Source organism: Tursiops truncatus, chromosome 9, assembly GCF_011762595.2.
Source record: "Tursiops truncatus isolate mTurTru1 chromosome 9, mTurTru1.mat.Y, whole genome shotgun sequence".
In the NCBI taxonomy this organism is placed as follows: domain Eukaryota; kingdom Metazoa; phylum Chordata; class Mammalia; order Artiodactyla; family Delphinidae; genus Tursiops; species Tursiops truncatus.
This window is the reverse complement of record NC_047042.1, coordinates 20,337,962-20,350,788: the sequence shown is the minus strand read 5'-3', so window position 1 is coordinate 20,350,788 and position 12,827 is coordinate 20,337,962. Positions and strand designations below refer to the sequence as shown.

The following is a 12,827-nucleotide window of genomic DNA, read 5'->3' as shown; positions in this document are numbered from 1 at the left end:
CGTCCGGAGCCTGTGCTCTGCAACGGGAGAGGCCACAACAGTGAGAGAGGCCCGCGTACTGAAAAAGAAAAAAAAAAAAAAAAGAAATGCAGATTTTTTTTTCTGGCAGTAATTTGCAGCTGAGCCCGTAAGTACCACAGGGCTTTTTTTCTTCCTTTTTTTTTTTTTTTTTTTTTTAGCGGTATGCGGGCTTCTCACTGTTGTGGCCTCTCCCGTTGCGGAGCGCAGGCTCAGCGGCCACGGCTCACGGGCCCAGCCGCTCCGCGGCATGTGGGATCTTCCCGGACTGGGGCACGAACCCACGTCCCCTGCATCGGCAGGCGGAGTCTCAACCACTGCGCCACCAGGGAAGCCCTTTCTTCCTTTTTAAAGAAAAAAAATCAAAATTATTTCCCACATAAATGGGAAACAGTCCCTTAATGAAACCTGTTGGTCTGTTTGTTCAATTAATAGTTGTGATGGGCTACATTTGGTAATTATTTCATGTCATCCTAAGAGACAAAATAAGATTATTTCTCAAGAAGAGACTTGGAATAATTTTCCTTCCTTTAAAATCAAAATTTAAAACTCCCCCTGTGCAGGGAAGTGCTTCTGGGTCATTCCTTGAGGATCTGATGGCTTCTAACACCAGAGTCTCCCAGAAGTAGCTAAATTTACGGGTATTTTTCTTAGAAAGCATTTTTGTGTATTTGAAAGCTTTATAAGCTCTTTTCAGGAAGCTGGCGATGTGCTTCAGACTCTTGTGGCTTTCACTTTGCTGTTGTCCCTGATGAATAGTGCTTAGTATTCAACTAGTTCTGTAAGTGCTGGTTGACGGAAAGGAGTGGCTTTCTGTGCTCCCAGGTTGGCTGCTAGGGTGTGACTGTGTAGCTCCCATGCCCTCTTCCCCCCGTACCATGCTATAACAGCTAACCTTTTACCTTGGAGCCTCTTTTACTCTCTGCATCAATGAGCATGCTGGTGTTACTTTGGCTTTTGAGATCCTTTGAAGATTGGTCCTAACCTCCTCTCTGACCCTGTCTCCTATTATGTCACAACACAATTGCAAGTCTTCAGACAGCTGGTTCTTCATCAGCCTTTAAGCCAGAGATGTAGATGAGAACCTTTGAGGGTGGGAGGGAGACTGGGATTACCTGTATATGCTCAAGCGTGTTCTCAGCCCAGGCTGAATGGTCGGCTTGCCTGGGGACGGTCGAAAACTCATGAGGCTCAGGTTACACCCCACACCAGTTAGGATTCTAGGGGATGGGACCCAGGTGGTTGCTGAGGTCGGTCGTTACACCCTAGAGGCAGATATCTTCACCACAGAGAGTGAAGGGGGCTGTGGGTTGTGTTCTCTGCTTTCTCTAAAGCTCTGTCTCTGATCTAAACCCAGAATCCACATTCCGCTCTCTCAGTCTTTGCTCATTTCCTCAGAGCCCCACCTAGAATATCCTCTCTTCACCCTTCATTTACATATCCATTTTCATCCTCTGGGTCTTAGCTATTTCCCATACTTCCAAACAGACCTCCCAATTTGTAATGGTGTCTGAATTTTCATTACTTAAGAAATTGCATCACTTACGTACTAGCTACCAAGTAATGACCTATGCCACTGTTTTCTCTGTACTCCCTCAATATCTGTATCATAACATCCAGCCCAGTGACCTCCTTGAAAGACCTACACATTTATATTACAATATTTCTGGGGCTTTTGGCTAATAGTGTTCCTTACTTAAATGTAAGTTGTTTTTGTTTTAAAACTTAGATAATTTTTCCTTCTAACTCAGTAGTTTTGAACTATTTTAGGCCATGGATTCCTTTGACAGTCTGATATAAACTGTAGACCTTCTCCCCCGAAAAGTGCTCATACAAACACATACTCCATTTTACATATAATCAGTGGGCTCAGAAGCCCCTCTGAAGCATGTCCTTGGACTTGTTTTGTCTGCTTATTCTCAACTCAAGACAAGGGTCTGAGGAAAGGGATTTCTTAATGGGGGTATGAGAAGAAGATAGTTTGGGAGAGAACCTTTCTTGGGAGCCACAGTGTGAGTATGAGAGTGGGGTCTTCTGAGAGGAGGATGACTTTGGCCTGAGGGGAAGAGGGCCTTGCACAGGTAGAAGGACACCAGCGTCCCTCCCCTTGCTCTGTGCTAGACAAGATTGGGTGGACGACGCACTGGGACTCCAGTGGCCAAGCAGGCAGAGCTAATAGTGGAAATGACCACTAGATGTCACAACAACACCACTTAGTTTGCTGGCTTTTGGCACTAGTTGCGTGAACTCAGATGTAGAATAGCAAGAAAGCTGTAGTGATTTCCTGTTAGGGACTGAATTCTGCCAAATGTCGGCAGGATTTGCTTTCATTATTGTTTTTTCAATATAAGGAGGACCAAAGGGTGGATAAAGGTATATTCATTATAAATATATGGAAAGGGAAAGAAAAGATGAATGAGATAGGTCAAGTGGAGAGTGGGACCTGACGCCTTGGTTCTGATTTCCTCTAGAAACGACAATTTCTTGGAAATAGCCTTTCCTGTCTCTGTGAGAATGGATGTCAGCTGAACGGGCTTTTCAGCTAACTAATTTCCTTTTTTTTTTTCTAACATCTTTATTGGAGTATAATTGCTTTACAATGGTATGTTAGTTTCTGCTTTATAACAAAGTGAATCAGCTATACATATACATACATCCCCATGTCTCCTCCCTCTTGCGTCTCCCTCCCACCCTCCCTATCCCACCCCTCTAGGTGGTCACAAAGCACTGAGCTGATCTCCCTGTGCTATGTGGCTACTTCCCACTAGCTATCTATTCTACATTTCCTAGTGTGTATATGTCCATGCCACTCTCTCACTTCGTCCCAGCTTATCCTTCCCCCTCCCCGTGTCCTCAAGTCCATTCTCTATGTCTGCGTCTTTATTCCTGTCCTGCCCCTAGGTTCTTCAGGAGCCTTTTTTTTTTTTTTTTTTTTTTAGTTTCCATATACATGTGTTAGCATACGGTATTTGTTTTCTCTTTCTGACTTACTTCAGTCTGTTTCACAGACTCTAGGTCCATCCACCTCACTACAAATAACTCAGTTTCATTTATTTTTATGGCTGAGCAATAGTCCATTGTATATATGTGCCACATCTTCTTTATCCATTCATCTGTTGATGGACACTTAGGTTGCTTCCATGTCCTGGCTATTGTAAATAGAGCTGCAGTGAACATTATGGTACATGACTCTTTTTGAATTATGGTTTTCTCAGGGTATATGCCCAGTAGTGGGATTCCTGGGTCGTATGGTAGTTCCATTTTTAGTTTTTTAAGGAACGTTCATCCTGTTCTCCATAGTGGCTGTATCAATTTACATTCCCACCAATAGTGCAAGAGGGTTCCCTTTTCTCCACACCCTCTCCAGCATTTATTGTTTGTAGATGTTTTGATGATGGCCATTTGACAGGTGATACCTCATTGTAGTTTTGATTTGCATTTTTCTAATGATTAGTGATGTTGAGTGTTCTTTCGTGTGTTTGTTGGCAATCTGTATATCTTCTTTGGAGAAATGTCTATTTATGTCTTTTGCCCATTTTTGGATTGGGTTGTTTTGTTTATTGATATTGAGCTGCATGAGCTGCATGAGCTGCTTGTAAATTTTGGAGAATAATCCTTTGTCAGTTGCTTCATTTGCAAATATTTTCTCCCATTCTGAGGGCTGTCTTTTGGTCTTGTTTATGGTTTCCTTTGCTTTGCAAAAGCTTTTAAATTTCACTAGGTCCCATTTGTTTATTTTTGTTTTTATTTCCATTTCTCTAGGAGGTGGGTCAAAAAGGATCTTGCTGTGATTTATGTCATAGAGTGTTCCACCTGTGTTTTCCTCTAAGAGTTTTATAGTGTCTGGCCTTACATTTCGGTCTTTAATCCAGTTTGAGTTTATTTTTGTGTATGGTGTTAGGGAGTGTTCAAATTTCATTCTTTTACATGTAGCTGTCCATTTTTCCCAGCACCACTTATTGAAGAGGCTGTCTTTTCTCCGTTGTATATTCTTGCCTCCTTTATTAAAGATAAGGTGACCACATGTGCGTGGGTTTATCTATGGGCTTTCTATCCTGTTCCATCGAACTATATTTCTGTTTTTGTGTCAGTACCATACTGTTTTGATTACTGTAGCTTTATGGTATACTCTGAAGTCAGGGAGTCTGATTCGTCCAGCTCCGTTTTTCTTTCTCAAGATTGCTTTGCTATTCGGGGTCTTTTGTGTTTCCATACAGATTGTGAAATTTTTTGTTCTAGTTCTGTGAAAAATGCCAGTGGTAGTTTGATAGGGATTGCACTGAACCTGTAGATTGCTTTGGATAATATAGTCATTTTCACCATGTTGATTCTTCCAATCCAAGAACATGGTATATCTCTCCATCTGTTTGTTATCAGCTTTAATTTCTTTTGTCATTGTCTTATAGTTTTCTGAATATAGGTCTTTTGTCTCCTTAGGTAGGTTTATTCCTAGGTATTTTATTCTTTTTGATGTGATGGTAAATGGGAGTGTTTCCTTAATTTCTCTTTCAGGTTTTTCATCATTAATGTATAGGAATGCAAGAGATTTCTGTGCACTAATTTTGTAACCTGCTACTTTACCAAATTCATAGATTAGCTCTAGTAGTTTTCTGGTAGCAACTTTAGGATTCTCTATGTATAGTATCATGTCATCTGCAAACTGTGACAGTTTTACTTTTTCTTTTCCAATTTTGATTCCTTTTATTTCTTTTTCTTCTCTGATTGCCATGGCTAAGACTTCCAAAACTGTGTTGAGTAATAGTGGTGAGAGTGGACAACCTTGTCCTGTTCCTGATCTTAGAGGAAATGGTTTCAGTTTTTCACCATTGAGAATGATGTTGGCTCTGGGTTTGTCATATATGGCCTTTATTATGTTGAGGTAAGTTTCCTCTATGCCTACTTTCTTTTTATCATAAATCAGTGTTGAATTTTGTCAAAAGCTTTTTCTACATCTATTGAGATGATCATATGGTTTCTCTCCTTCAATTTGTTAATATGGTGTATTACATTGATTGATTTGGTATACTGAAGAATCCTTGCATTCCTGGGATAAACCCCACTTGATTATGGTGTATGATCCTTTCAATGTGCTGCTGGATTCTGTTTGGTAGTATTTTGTTGAGGATTTTTGCATCTGTGTTCATCAATGATATTGGCCTGTAGTTTTCTTTCTTTGTGACATCTTGGTCTGGTTTTGATATCAGGGTGATGGTGGCCTCGTAGAATGAGCTTGGGAGTGTTCCTCCCTCTGCTATATTTTCGAGAAGTTTGAGAAGGATAAGTGTTAGCTCTTCTCAAAATGCTTGATAGAATTCACCTGTGAAGCCATCTGGTCCTGGGCTTTTGTTTGTTGGAAGGTTTCTTTCGTTTTGTTTTGTTTTTTTTTTTTGCGGTACGCGGGCCTCTCACTGTTGTGGCCTCTCCCGTTGCAGAGCACAGGCTCGGGACGCACAGGCTCAGCGGCCATGGCTCACGGGCCCAGCCGCTCCGTGGCATGCGGGATCTTCCCGGACTGGGGCATGAACCCGTGTCCCCTGCATCAGCAGGCGGACGCTCAACCACTGCGCCACCAGGGAAGCCTGTTTGTTGGAAGATTGTTGGTCACAGTCTCAATTTCAGTGCTTGTGATTGGACTGTTTATATTTTCTGTTTCTTCCTGGTTCAGTCTCAGAAGGTTGTGCTTTTCTAAGAATTTGTCCATTTCTTCTATGTTGTCCATTTTATTGGCATATAGTTGCTTGTAGTAATCTCTCATGATCCTTTGTATTTCTGCAGTGTCAGTTGTTACTTCTCCGTTTTCATTTCTATTTCCGTTGATTTGAGTCCTCTCCCTTTTTTCTTGATGAGTCTGGCTAATGGTTTCTCAATTTTGTTTATCTTCTCAAAGAATCAGCTTTTAGTTCTATTGATCTTTGCTATTGTTTCCTTGATTTGTTTTTCTTTTATTTCTGACCTGATCTTTATGATTTCTTTCCTTCTGCTAACTTTGGGGGTTTTTGGTTCTTCTTTCTCTAATTGCTTTAGGTGTAAGATTAGCTTGTTCATTTGAAATGTTTCTTGTTTCTTGAGGTAGGATTGTATTGCTATAAACTTCCCTTATAACTGCTTTGGCTGCATCCCATAGGTTTTGGGCCATCGTGTTTTCATTGTCATTGGTTTCTAGGTATTTTTTAATTTCTTCTTTGATTTCTTCAGTGATCTTTGGTTATTTAGTAGTGTATTGTTTAGCCTCCATATGTTTGTGTGTTTTACAGATTTTTTCCTGTAATTGATATCTAGTCTCATAGCATTGTGCTCAGATAAGATACTTGATACAATTTCAGTTTTCTTAAATTTACCAAGGCTTGATTTGTGACCCAAGATATGATCTATCCTGGAGAATGTTCCATGAGCACGTGAGAAGAAAGTATATTCTGTTGTTTTTGGATGGGATGTCCTATAAATATCAGTTGAGTCCATCTCATTTAATGTATCATTTAAAGCTTCTGTTTCCTTATTTATTTTCATTTTGGATGATCTGTCCATTGGTAAGAGTGGGTTGTTAAAGTCCCCTACTCTGATTGTGTTACTGTCGATTTCCCCTTTTATGGCTGTTAGCATTTGCCTTATGTATTGAGGTGCTCCTATGTTGGGTGCATAAATATTTACAGTTGTTATATCTTCTTAGATTTACCCCTTGATCATTATGTAATGTCATTCTTTGTCTCTTGTAATAGTCTTTGTTTTAATGTCTTTTGTCTGATATGAGAATTGTTACTCCAGCTTTCTTTTGATTTCCATTTGCATGGAATATTTTTTTCCATCCCCTCACTTTCAGTCTGTATGTATCCCTAGGTTTGAAGTGGGTCTCTTGTAGACAGCATATATATGGGTCTTGTCTTTGTATCCATTCAGCCAGCCTATGTCTTTTGGTTGGAGCGTTTAATCCATTTACGTTTAAGGTAGTTATTGATATGTATGTTCCTATTACCATTTTCTTAATTGTTTTGGGTTTATTATTGTAGGTCTTTTCCTTCTCTTGTGTTTCCTGCCTAGAGAAGTTCCTTTAGCATTGTTGTAATGCTGGTTTGCTTGTGCTGAATTCTCTTAGCTTTTGCTTGTCTGTAAAGCTTTTAATTTCTCCATCGAATCTGAATGAGATCCTTGCTGGCTAGGTTGTTGGTTGTAGGTTTTTCCCTTTCATCACTATATTTCCTGCCAGTCCCTTCTGGCTTGCAGAGTTTCTGCTGAAAGGTCAGCTGTTAACCTTATGGGGATTCCCTTGTATGTTATTTGTTGTTTTTCCCTTGTTGCTTTTAATATTTTTCTTTGTATTTAATTTTTGATAGCTGATTAATATGTGTCTTGGCCTGTTTCTCCTTGGATTTATCCTGTATGGGACTCTGTGCTTCCTGGACTTAATTAACTATTTCCTTTCCCGTATTAGGGAAGTTTTCAACTATAATCTCTTCAAATATTTTCTCAGTCCCTTTCTTTTTCTCTTCTTCTGGGACCCCTATAATTCGAATGTTGGTGCATTTAATGTTGTCCCAGAGGTGTCGGAGACTGTCCTCAATTCTTTTCATTCTTTTTTCTTTATTCTGCACCGAGGTGGTTATTTCCACTATTTTGTCTTCCAGGGCACTTATCCGTTTTGCTGCCTCAGTTATTCTGCTATTGATTCCTTTTAGAGAATTTTTAATTTTATTTAGTTTGTGGTTCATCATTGCTTGTTTGCTGTTTAGTTCTTCCAGGTCTTTGTTAAACGTTTCTTGTATTTTCTCCATTCTATTTCCAAGATTTTGGATCATCTTTACTATCATTATTCTGAATTCTTTTTCAGGTAGACTGCCTATTTCCTCTTCATTTGTTTGGTCTGGTGGGTTTTTGCATTGCTCCTTCATCTGCTGTGTTTCTCTCTCTTCTCATTTTGCTTAACTTACTGTATTTGGGGTCTCCTTTTCACAGGCTGCAGGTTAATTGTTCCATTTTTTTTTGGTGTCTGCCCCGAGTGGGTAAGGTTGGTTCAGTGGGTTGTGTAGGCTTCCTGGTGGAGGGGACTGGTTCCTGTGTTCTGGTGGATGAGGCTGGATCTTGTCTCTCTGGTGGGCAGGACTGCGTCTGGTGGTGTGTTTTGGGGTGTCTGTGACCTATGATTTTAGGCAGCCTCTCTACTAATGGTTGTGGTTGTGTTCCTGTCTTGCTAGTTGTTTGGCATAGGGTGTCCAGCACTGTAGCTTGCTGGTCGTTGAGTAGGGCTGGGTCTTAGTGTTGAGATGGTGACCTCTGGGAGAGCTTTTGCTGTTTGATGTTACGTGGAGTCAGGAGGTCTTTGCTGGGCCAATGTCCTGAACTTGGCTCTCCCACGTCAGAGGCACAGGGTTGACACCTGGCTGGAGCACTAAGACCCTGTCAACCACATGGCTCAGAAGAAAAGAGAGAAAAAAAGAAGAAAAAAAATAATAAAATAAAGTTATTAAAATTAAAAAAAAAAAAAGAAGTTGGGGCTTCTCTGGTGGCACAGTGGTTGAGAGTCCACCTGCTGATGCAGGGGATGCGGGTTAATGCCCCAGTCTGGGAAGATCCCGCATGCTGCGGAGTGGCTGGGCCCGTGAGCCATGGCCACTGAGCCTGCGCGTCTGGAGCCTTTGCTCCACAACAGGAGAAGCACAACAGTGAGAGGCCTGCGTGCTGCAAAAAAAAAAAAAAAAAAAAAAAAGTTAGAGTTATTTAAAAAAAGAAAAAGAAAGAAAGAAGAGAACAACCAAACCAAAAAACAACTCCACTAATGATAACAGATGCTAAAAAGTATATACTAAAGAAGAAAAAAAAGAAAAAAACGGACGGACAGAACCCTAGGACAAATGGTAAAAGCAAAGCTATACACACAAAATCACACAAAGAAGCATACACATACAGAAAAAGAGAAGAAGGAAGAACATATATATATCTATATATAAAAAAAAGAAGAGAGCAATCAAATCAATAAACAAATCTACCAATGATAATAAGCTCTAAATACTAAACTAATGTAAACATAAAACCAGAAACAAATTAGATGCAGAAAGCAAACCCCAAGTCTACAGTTGCTCCCTAGGTCCACCGCCTCAATATTGGGATGATTTGTTGTCTATTCAGGTATTCCACAGATGCAGAGTACATCAAGTTCATTGTGGAGATTTAATCTGCTGCTCCTGAGGCTGCTGGGAGAAATTTCCCTTTCTATTGTTTGTTCGCACAGCTCCTGGGTTTCAGCTTTGGATTTGGCCCCGGCTCTGCATGTATGTCACATGCAGAGGGAGTCTGTTCTTCGCTCAGACTGAGGGGGTTAAAGGAGCAGCTGATTAGGGGGCTCTGGCTCACTCAGACTGGAGGGAGGGAGGGGTATGGTATGTGGGGCAAGCCTGCGGCGGCAGAGGCCAACATGACATTGCAACAGCCTGAGGAGCGCCGTGTGTTCTCCCGGGCAAGTTGTCCCTGGATCACGGGACCCTGGCAGTGGCGGGCTTCACAGGCTCCTGGGAGAGGAGGTGTAGATAGTGACCTGTGCTTGCACACAGACTTCTTGGTGGCTGCAGCAGCAGCCTTAGCGTTTCATGACCGTCTCTAGTGTCCGCACTGATAGCCATGGCTCACGCCTGACTCTGGAGCTTGGTTAGGCGGTGCTCTGAATCCCCTCTCCTCACGCACCCCAAAACAGTGGTCTCTTGCCTCTTAGGCAGTTCCAGACTTTTACCCGGATTCCCTCCCCAGCCAACTAATTTCTGAAACAGCAAGTTAGTTTTATTACGTAACTCACTTTACTGATATTTCAGCATCCATTTTGAGCCCGTTGTGACTATCCTTTCAATAAGAATTTGGGTGATGTGCTATTACTTAACAAAAGGGCATTTTTCTTGACTGAGGCATCTTTTTTAAGTTCTCTTTTCTCCCTTGTAATACAGCCAAGTCTGTTTGCACAGTAGACATTAACTCACTTTGTTTTATGGCCACACATTGCACCCTCGACCCCAGTCAAATCTTTTATAACTGCATATGTTTTGGCAAGAAAGTGTGTATCATAAATCTATCTTCATTAATTTGCAAAAACAATTTTCTGTCAGGATATCCCTCAACATTAAAAAATGTATTACTCTTGCATTTTGTTTAAAAATGAACATAATGGGTATTTTTTGCTTCAGGGTAGTACAATGATATCAATACATCAAAAACCTAGATGGGATGGTCGCCAACTAATTCTGTCTTGGAGTATTTGACAACTGACTGTGAAAGGAGTTCATTTCACCTTTCTGATTCCTGAGTTTTGAAAAAGATTCTTTGGAAGTAAATGAACTTAGTGGGAAAGTAACCCTATTCTTCCACGTGTTCCAAATCTTGTGCACATTCTCTCACCAAACATGGCATTGTTGACACAATCTGAGTCAGGAAAATGGGTCTCTGGGGAGGAAATGATTTGATGTGTTCAGTGTAGGCTTCCCCACTTAGCCCTCACCCAGGGGAGTCCTATTGGCTTAGGGAGGTGAGCAGCTCTCTCTGTGTGTAAAAGGGACTCGAAAAGGAAGGGAGGAAGGCAAGCCTCTTCTGGTCTATTTTAGAATTCCTATCGGGGCAAGAAAGCCATGCTTTGTGGGAAGTGTGCACTCAGAAATGCTGCCTCATGAGAGCTAAGGAAGTGAAGTGAGCCCAGCTTTGCAGCAAGGCTTGCGTGACCCTTGCCGAGTACTTTGGGCCACAGGACCTGTTTCTCTAGCTCACCAATGATTTTATCTCCTACAGGTGCATAGCTTTAAGGGCTACTGGGAAAAACTGAACTCCAACCTGGAATATGTTAAGTACTCCAAGCCACACTTACACTATAACAACAGCGTGGTCAGGAGAGAGTGGCACAGCCTGATCTCGGAAGAGGTATGTGTGGGTTCCTGAGCGCAGAGCAAGAAGCAGAAGCCCAGCCGATTAGGTTCGGTGATGCCCTTAGGCCATTAGGCTGGCCCGTGTTCCAGCACTCTCCCCACTTGCCAGGCACTGCTTATTAATACTGCTGATCCCCGGTAGGGAGACCAAGGTGCTTCTCTGACCTCTCTTCTCTTGAAGAGGAAATTCAAGTGCAAAGAGGTTAAAGGACACACATGGCATGTTCATAGTAGAAGTGGGATTAGCATCCGGGTCTCAGATGTGTTTTTGTGCTCCTTGTGTAGTTAAAAATTGATTAAAAAAAAAAACCTGGGTGTTCCCAAAGTAGTGGTTGCTAGGGGTTAGGGATGGTTGAAAGGAAAAGAGTGAATGTGACCCCTATCAAGGGATAGCACAAGGGAGATCTTCGGGGTGATAGAGCATTTCTGTATCTTGATTATGGTGGTACATTGTGGTATGTGAATCTACACATGTGATAAAATGACAGCACTATACGCTCACTGTACCAGTGCCAGTTTGCTGATTTGTGTATTGTACTGTAGTTATTTATAGAAGATGTAAACACTGAGGGAGACTGGGTAAAGAGTACATGAGCTGTCTGTAGCATTGTTGGATATAGTTGTAGTGTTGTTGTATATAATATGTAGTTGACTTGCAACTATATAAAATATGTAATAGTTTCAGAATAAAACTTTTTTAGAGCAATTGTTAAAGAATTTAGGTGTTCTGATTACCTGGAAAGTACCTCTCTTTTTTCTGAACTCTTAACTATATTGTATTATGACCTCAGTGTGAAAAATGTCACCCACAAAACCTTCACCTTCCACACTTTTGACGTGTTCTCACTCCTAGAAAAAAGGAAAAAGAAGGTCCACGGTGTATGTGAGAAATATTCTTGATAATGCAATAAAGTAAGTAAAATGAGGGATTATTGTAGCTGTAAGATGGTTATATTTTGCAATTACTTTCTTGGCTACCTTTCAGGGAAGTAGCTTACTTTTGTTGCATATCCTCAGCAAGATGATGCTATCAGCTTATTAACGCAGCCACCTGACCCCTATTCTGGAGTTTGGAGCTGGAGTTTCTAGTGGGAAAAATTTATATGTTAAACCTTTTAGATTTGCATCCTGGGGCTAGATGACTTACAAGGGATAAGTGGTAAAGAAAACTCTTATTAGTTGAGCACTTTAGAGGGGTACAAACATTAGGTTGATTTTAAACAAGTGTAAGTGGGCTGGTGAGCTTGCTCTTATTTTGAAAGCATATTTTCTGGGTAGATGAGTCATCTCGGAGTGCCATAAGCATAGGCCCCATTCCAACCCCTGTTCTATTTTCTGTTCCCCTTATTTCCAATAACTGAGAGCTGTAATTGTTCTAAATTATTGTCATTGTTTGCACTAAAGAGTTTTGAGATTTTATAAATTGCCTAATGTGGCTTTTGCCAAGTTGATTAAAGTTTTTGAGGTTTTCAGCAGCCTGAGAACAGTTTCTGCGGTGGTTTGATGGGTTTTTAAAGGAGGATATCTTTGTATGGTGGTGTGGCTTTCGTTGTTGTTTTTTTTGAATAATGCTTCCTGTGTGAATAACATTGGCTAATTTCTTTGTAGGGTGATTTCTAACCTAGAAGCAAGGAATTTGGGTAAGAAAATAAAATAAAGCGTTCTGGATTTCAGTCAGTGTTTTGTAATACCATTCTTCCTCCCACTGGGGGTTGGCAGGGAAATCCCTTCCACTAGTGCTGTGAAGGCAGCACCCTTTACTATTTTCCCATCAGAGTGGCCACCCAGCTCCTTCCATGTCTCTCTTGGCACCAGGTCCTTTGGGGACAGCTGCTCTTGCTGAGGAGTCCCTGACTGTTTGTTTTCCTTCTGTTTCCCCACAGAACTGATCGAATTAACATGCCCTCTGGCTGTCCTCCC

At 41.2% G+C, this 12,827-nt stretch overlaps 1 protein-coding gene across 5 annotated transcripts in view; it reads left to right on the top strand.

Annotated features, from left to right (window-relative positions):
- The window catches only part of GSAP (gamma-secretase activating protein), an 89,725-nt gene that overhangs the window by 56,562 nt on the left and 20,336 nt on the right, over nucleotides 1-12,827 (top strand). For all 5 annotated transcript variants that reach the window (XM_073809581.1, XM_073809580.1, XM_033862924.2 and 2 more), the window contains 3 exons: nucleotides 10,774-10,902; nucleotides 11,761-11,819; nucleotides 12,516-12,547. In XM_073809581.1, the coding sequence (XP_073665682.1) occupies nucleotides 10,774-10,902; nucleotides 11,761-11,819; nucleotides 12,516-12,547 (220 nt within the window). The remainder of the gene's footprint in view (nucleotides 1-10,773; nucleotides 10,903-11,760; nucleotides 11,820-12,515; nucleotides 12,548-12,827) is intronic.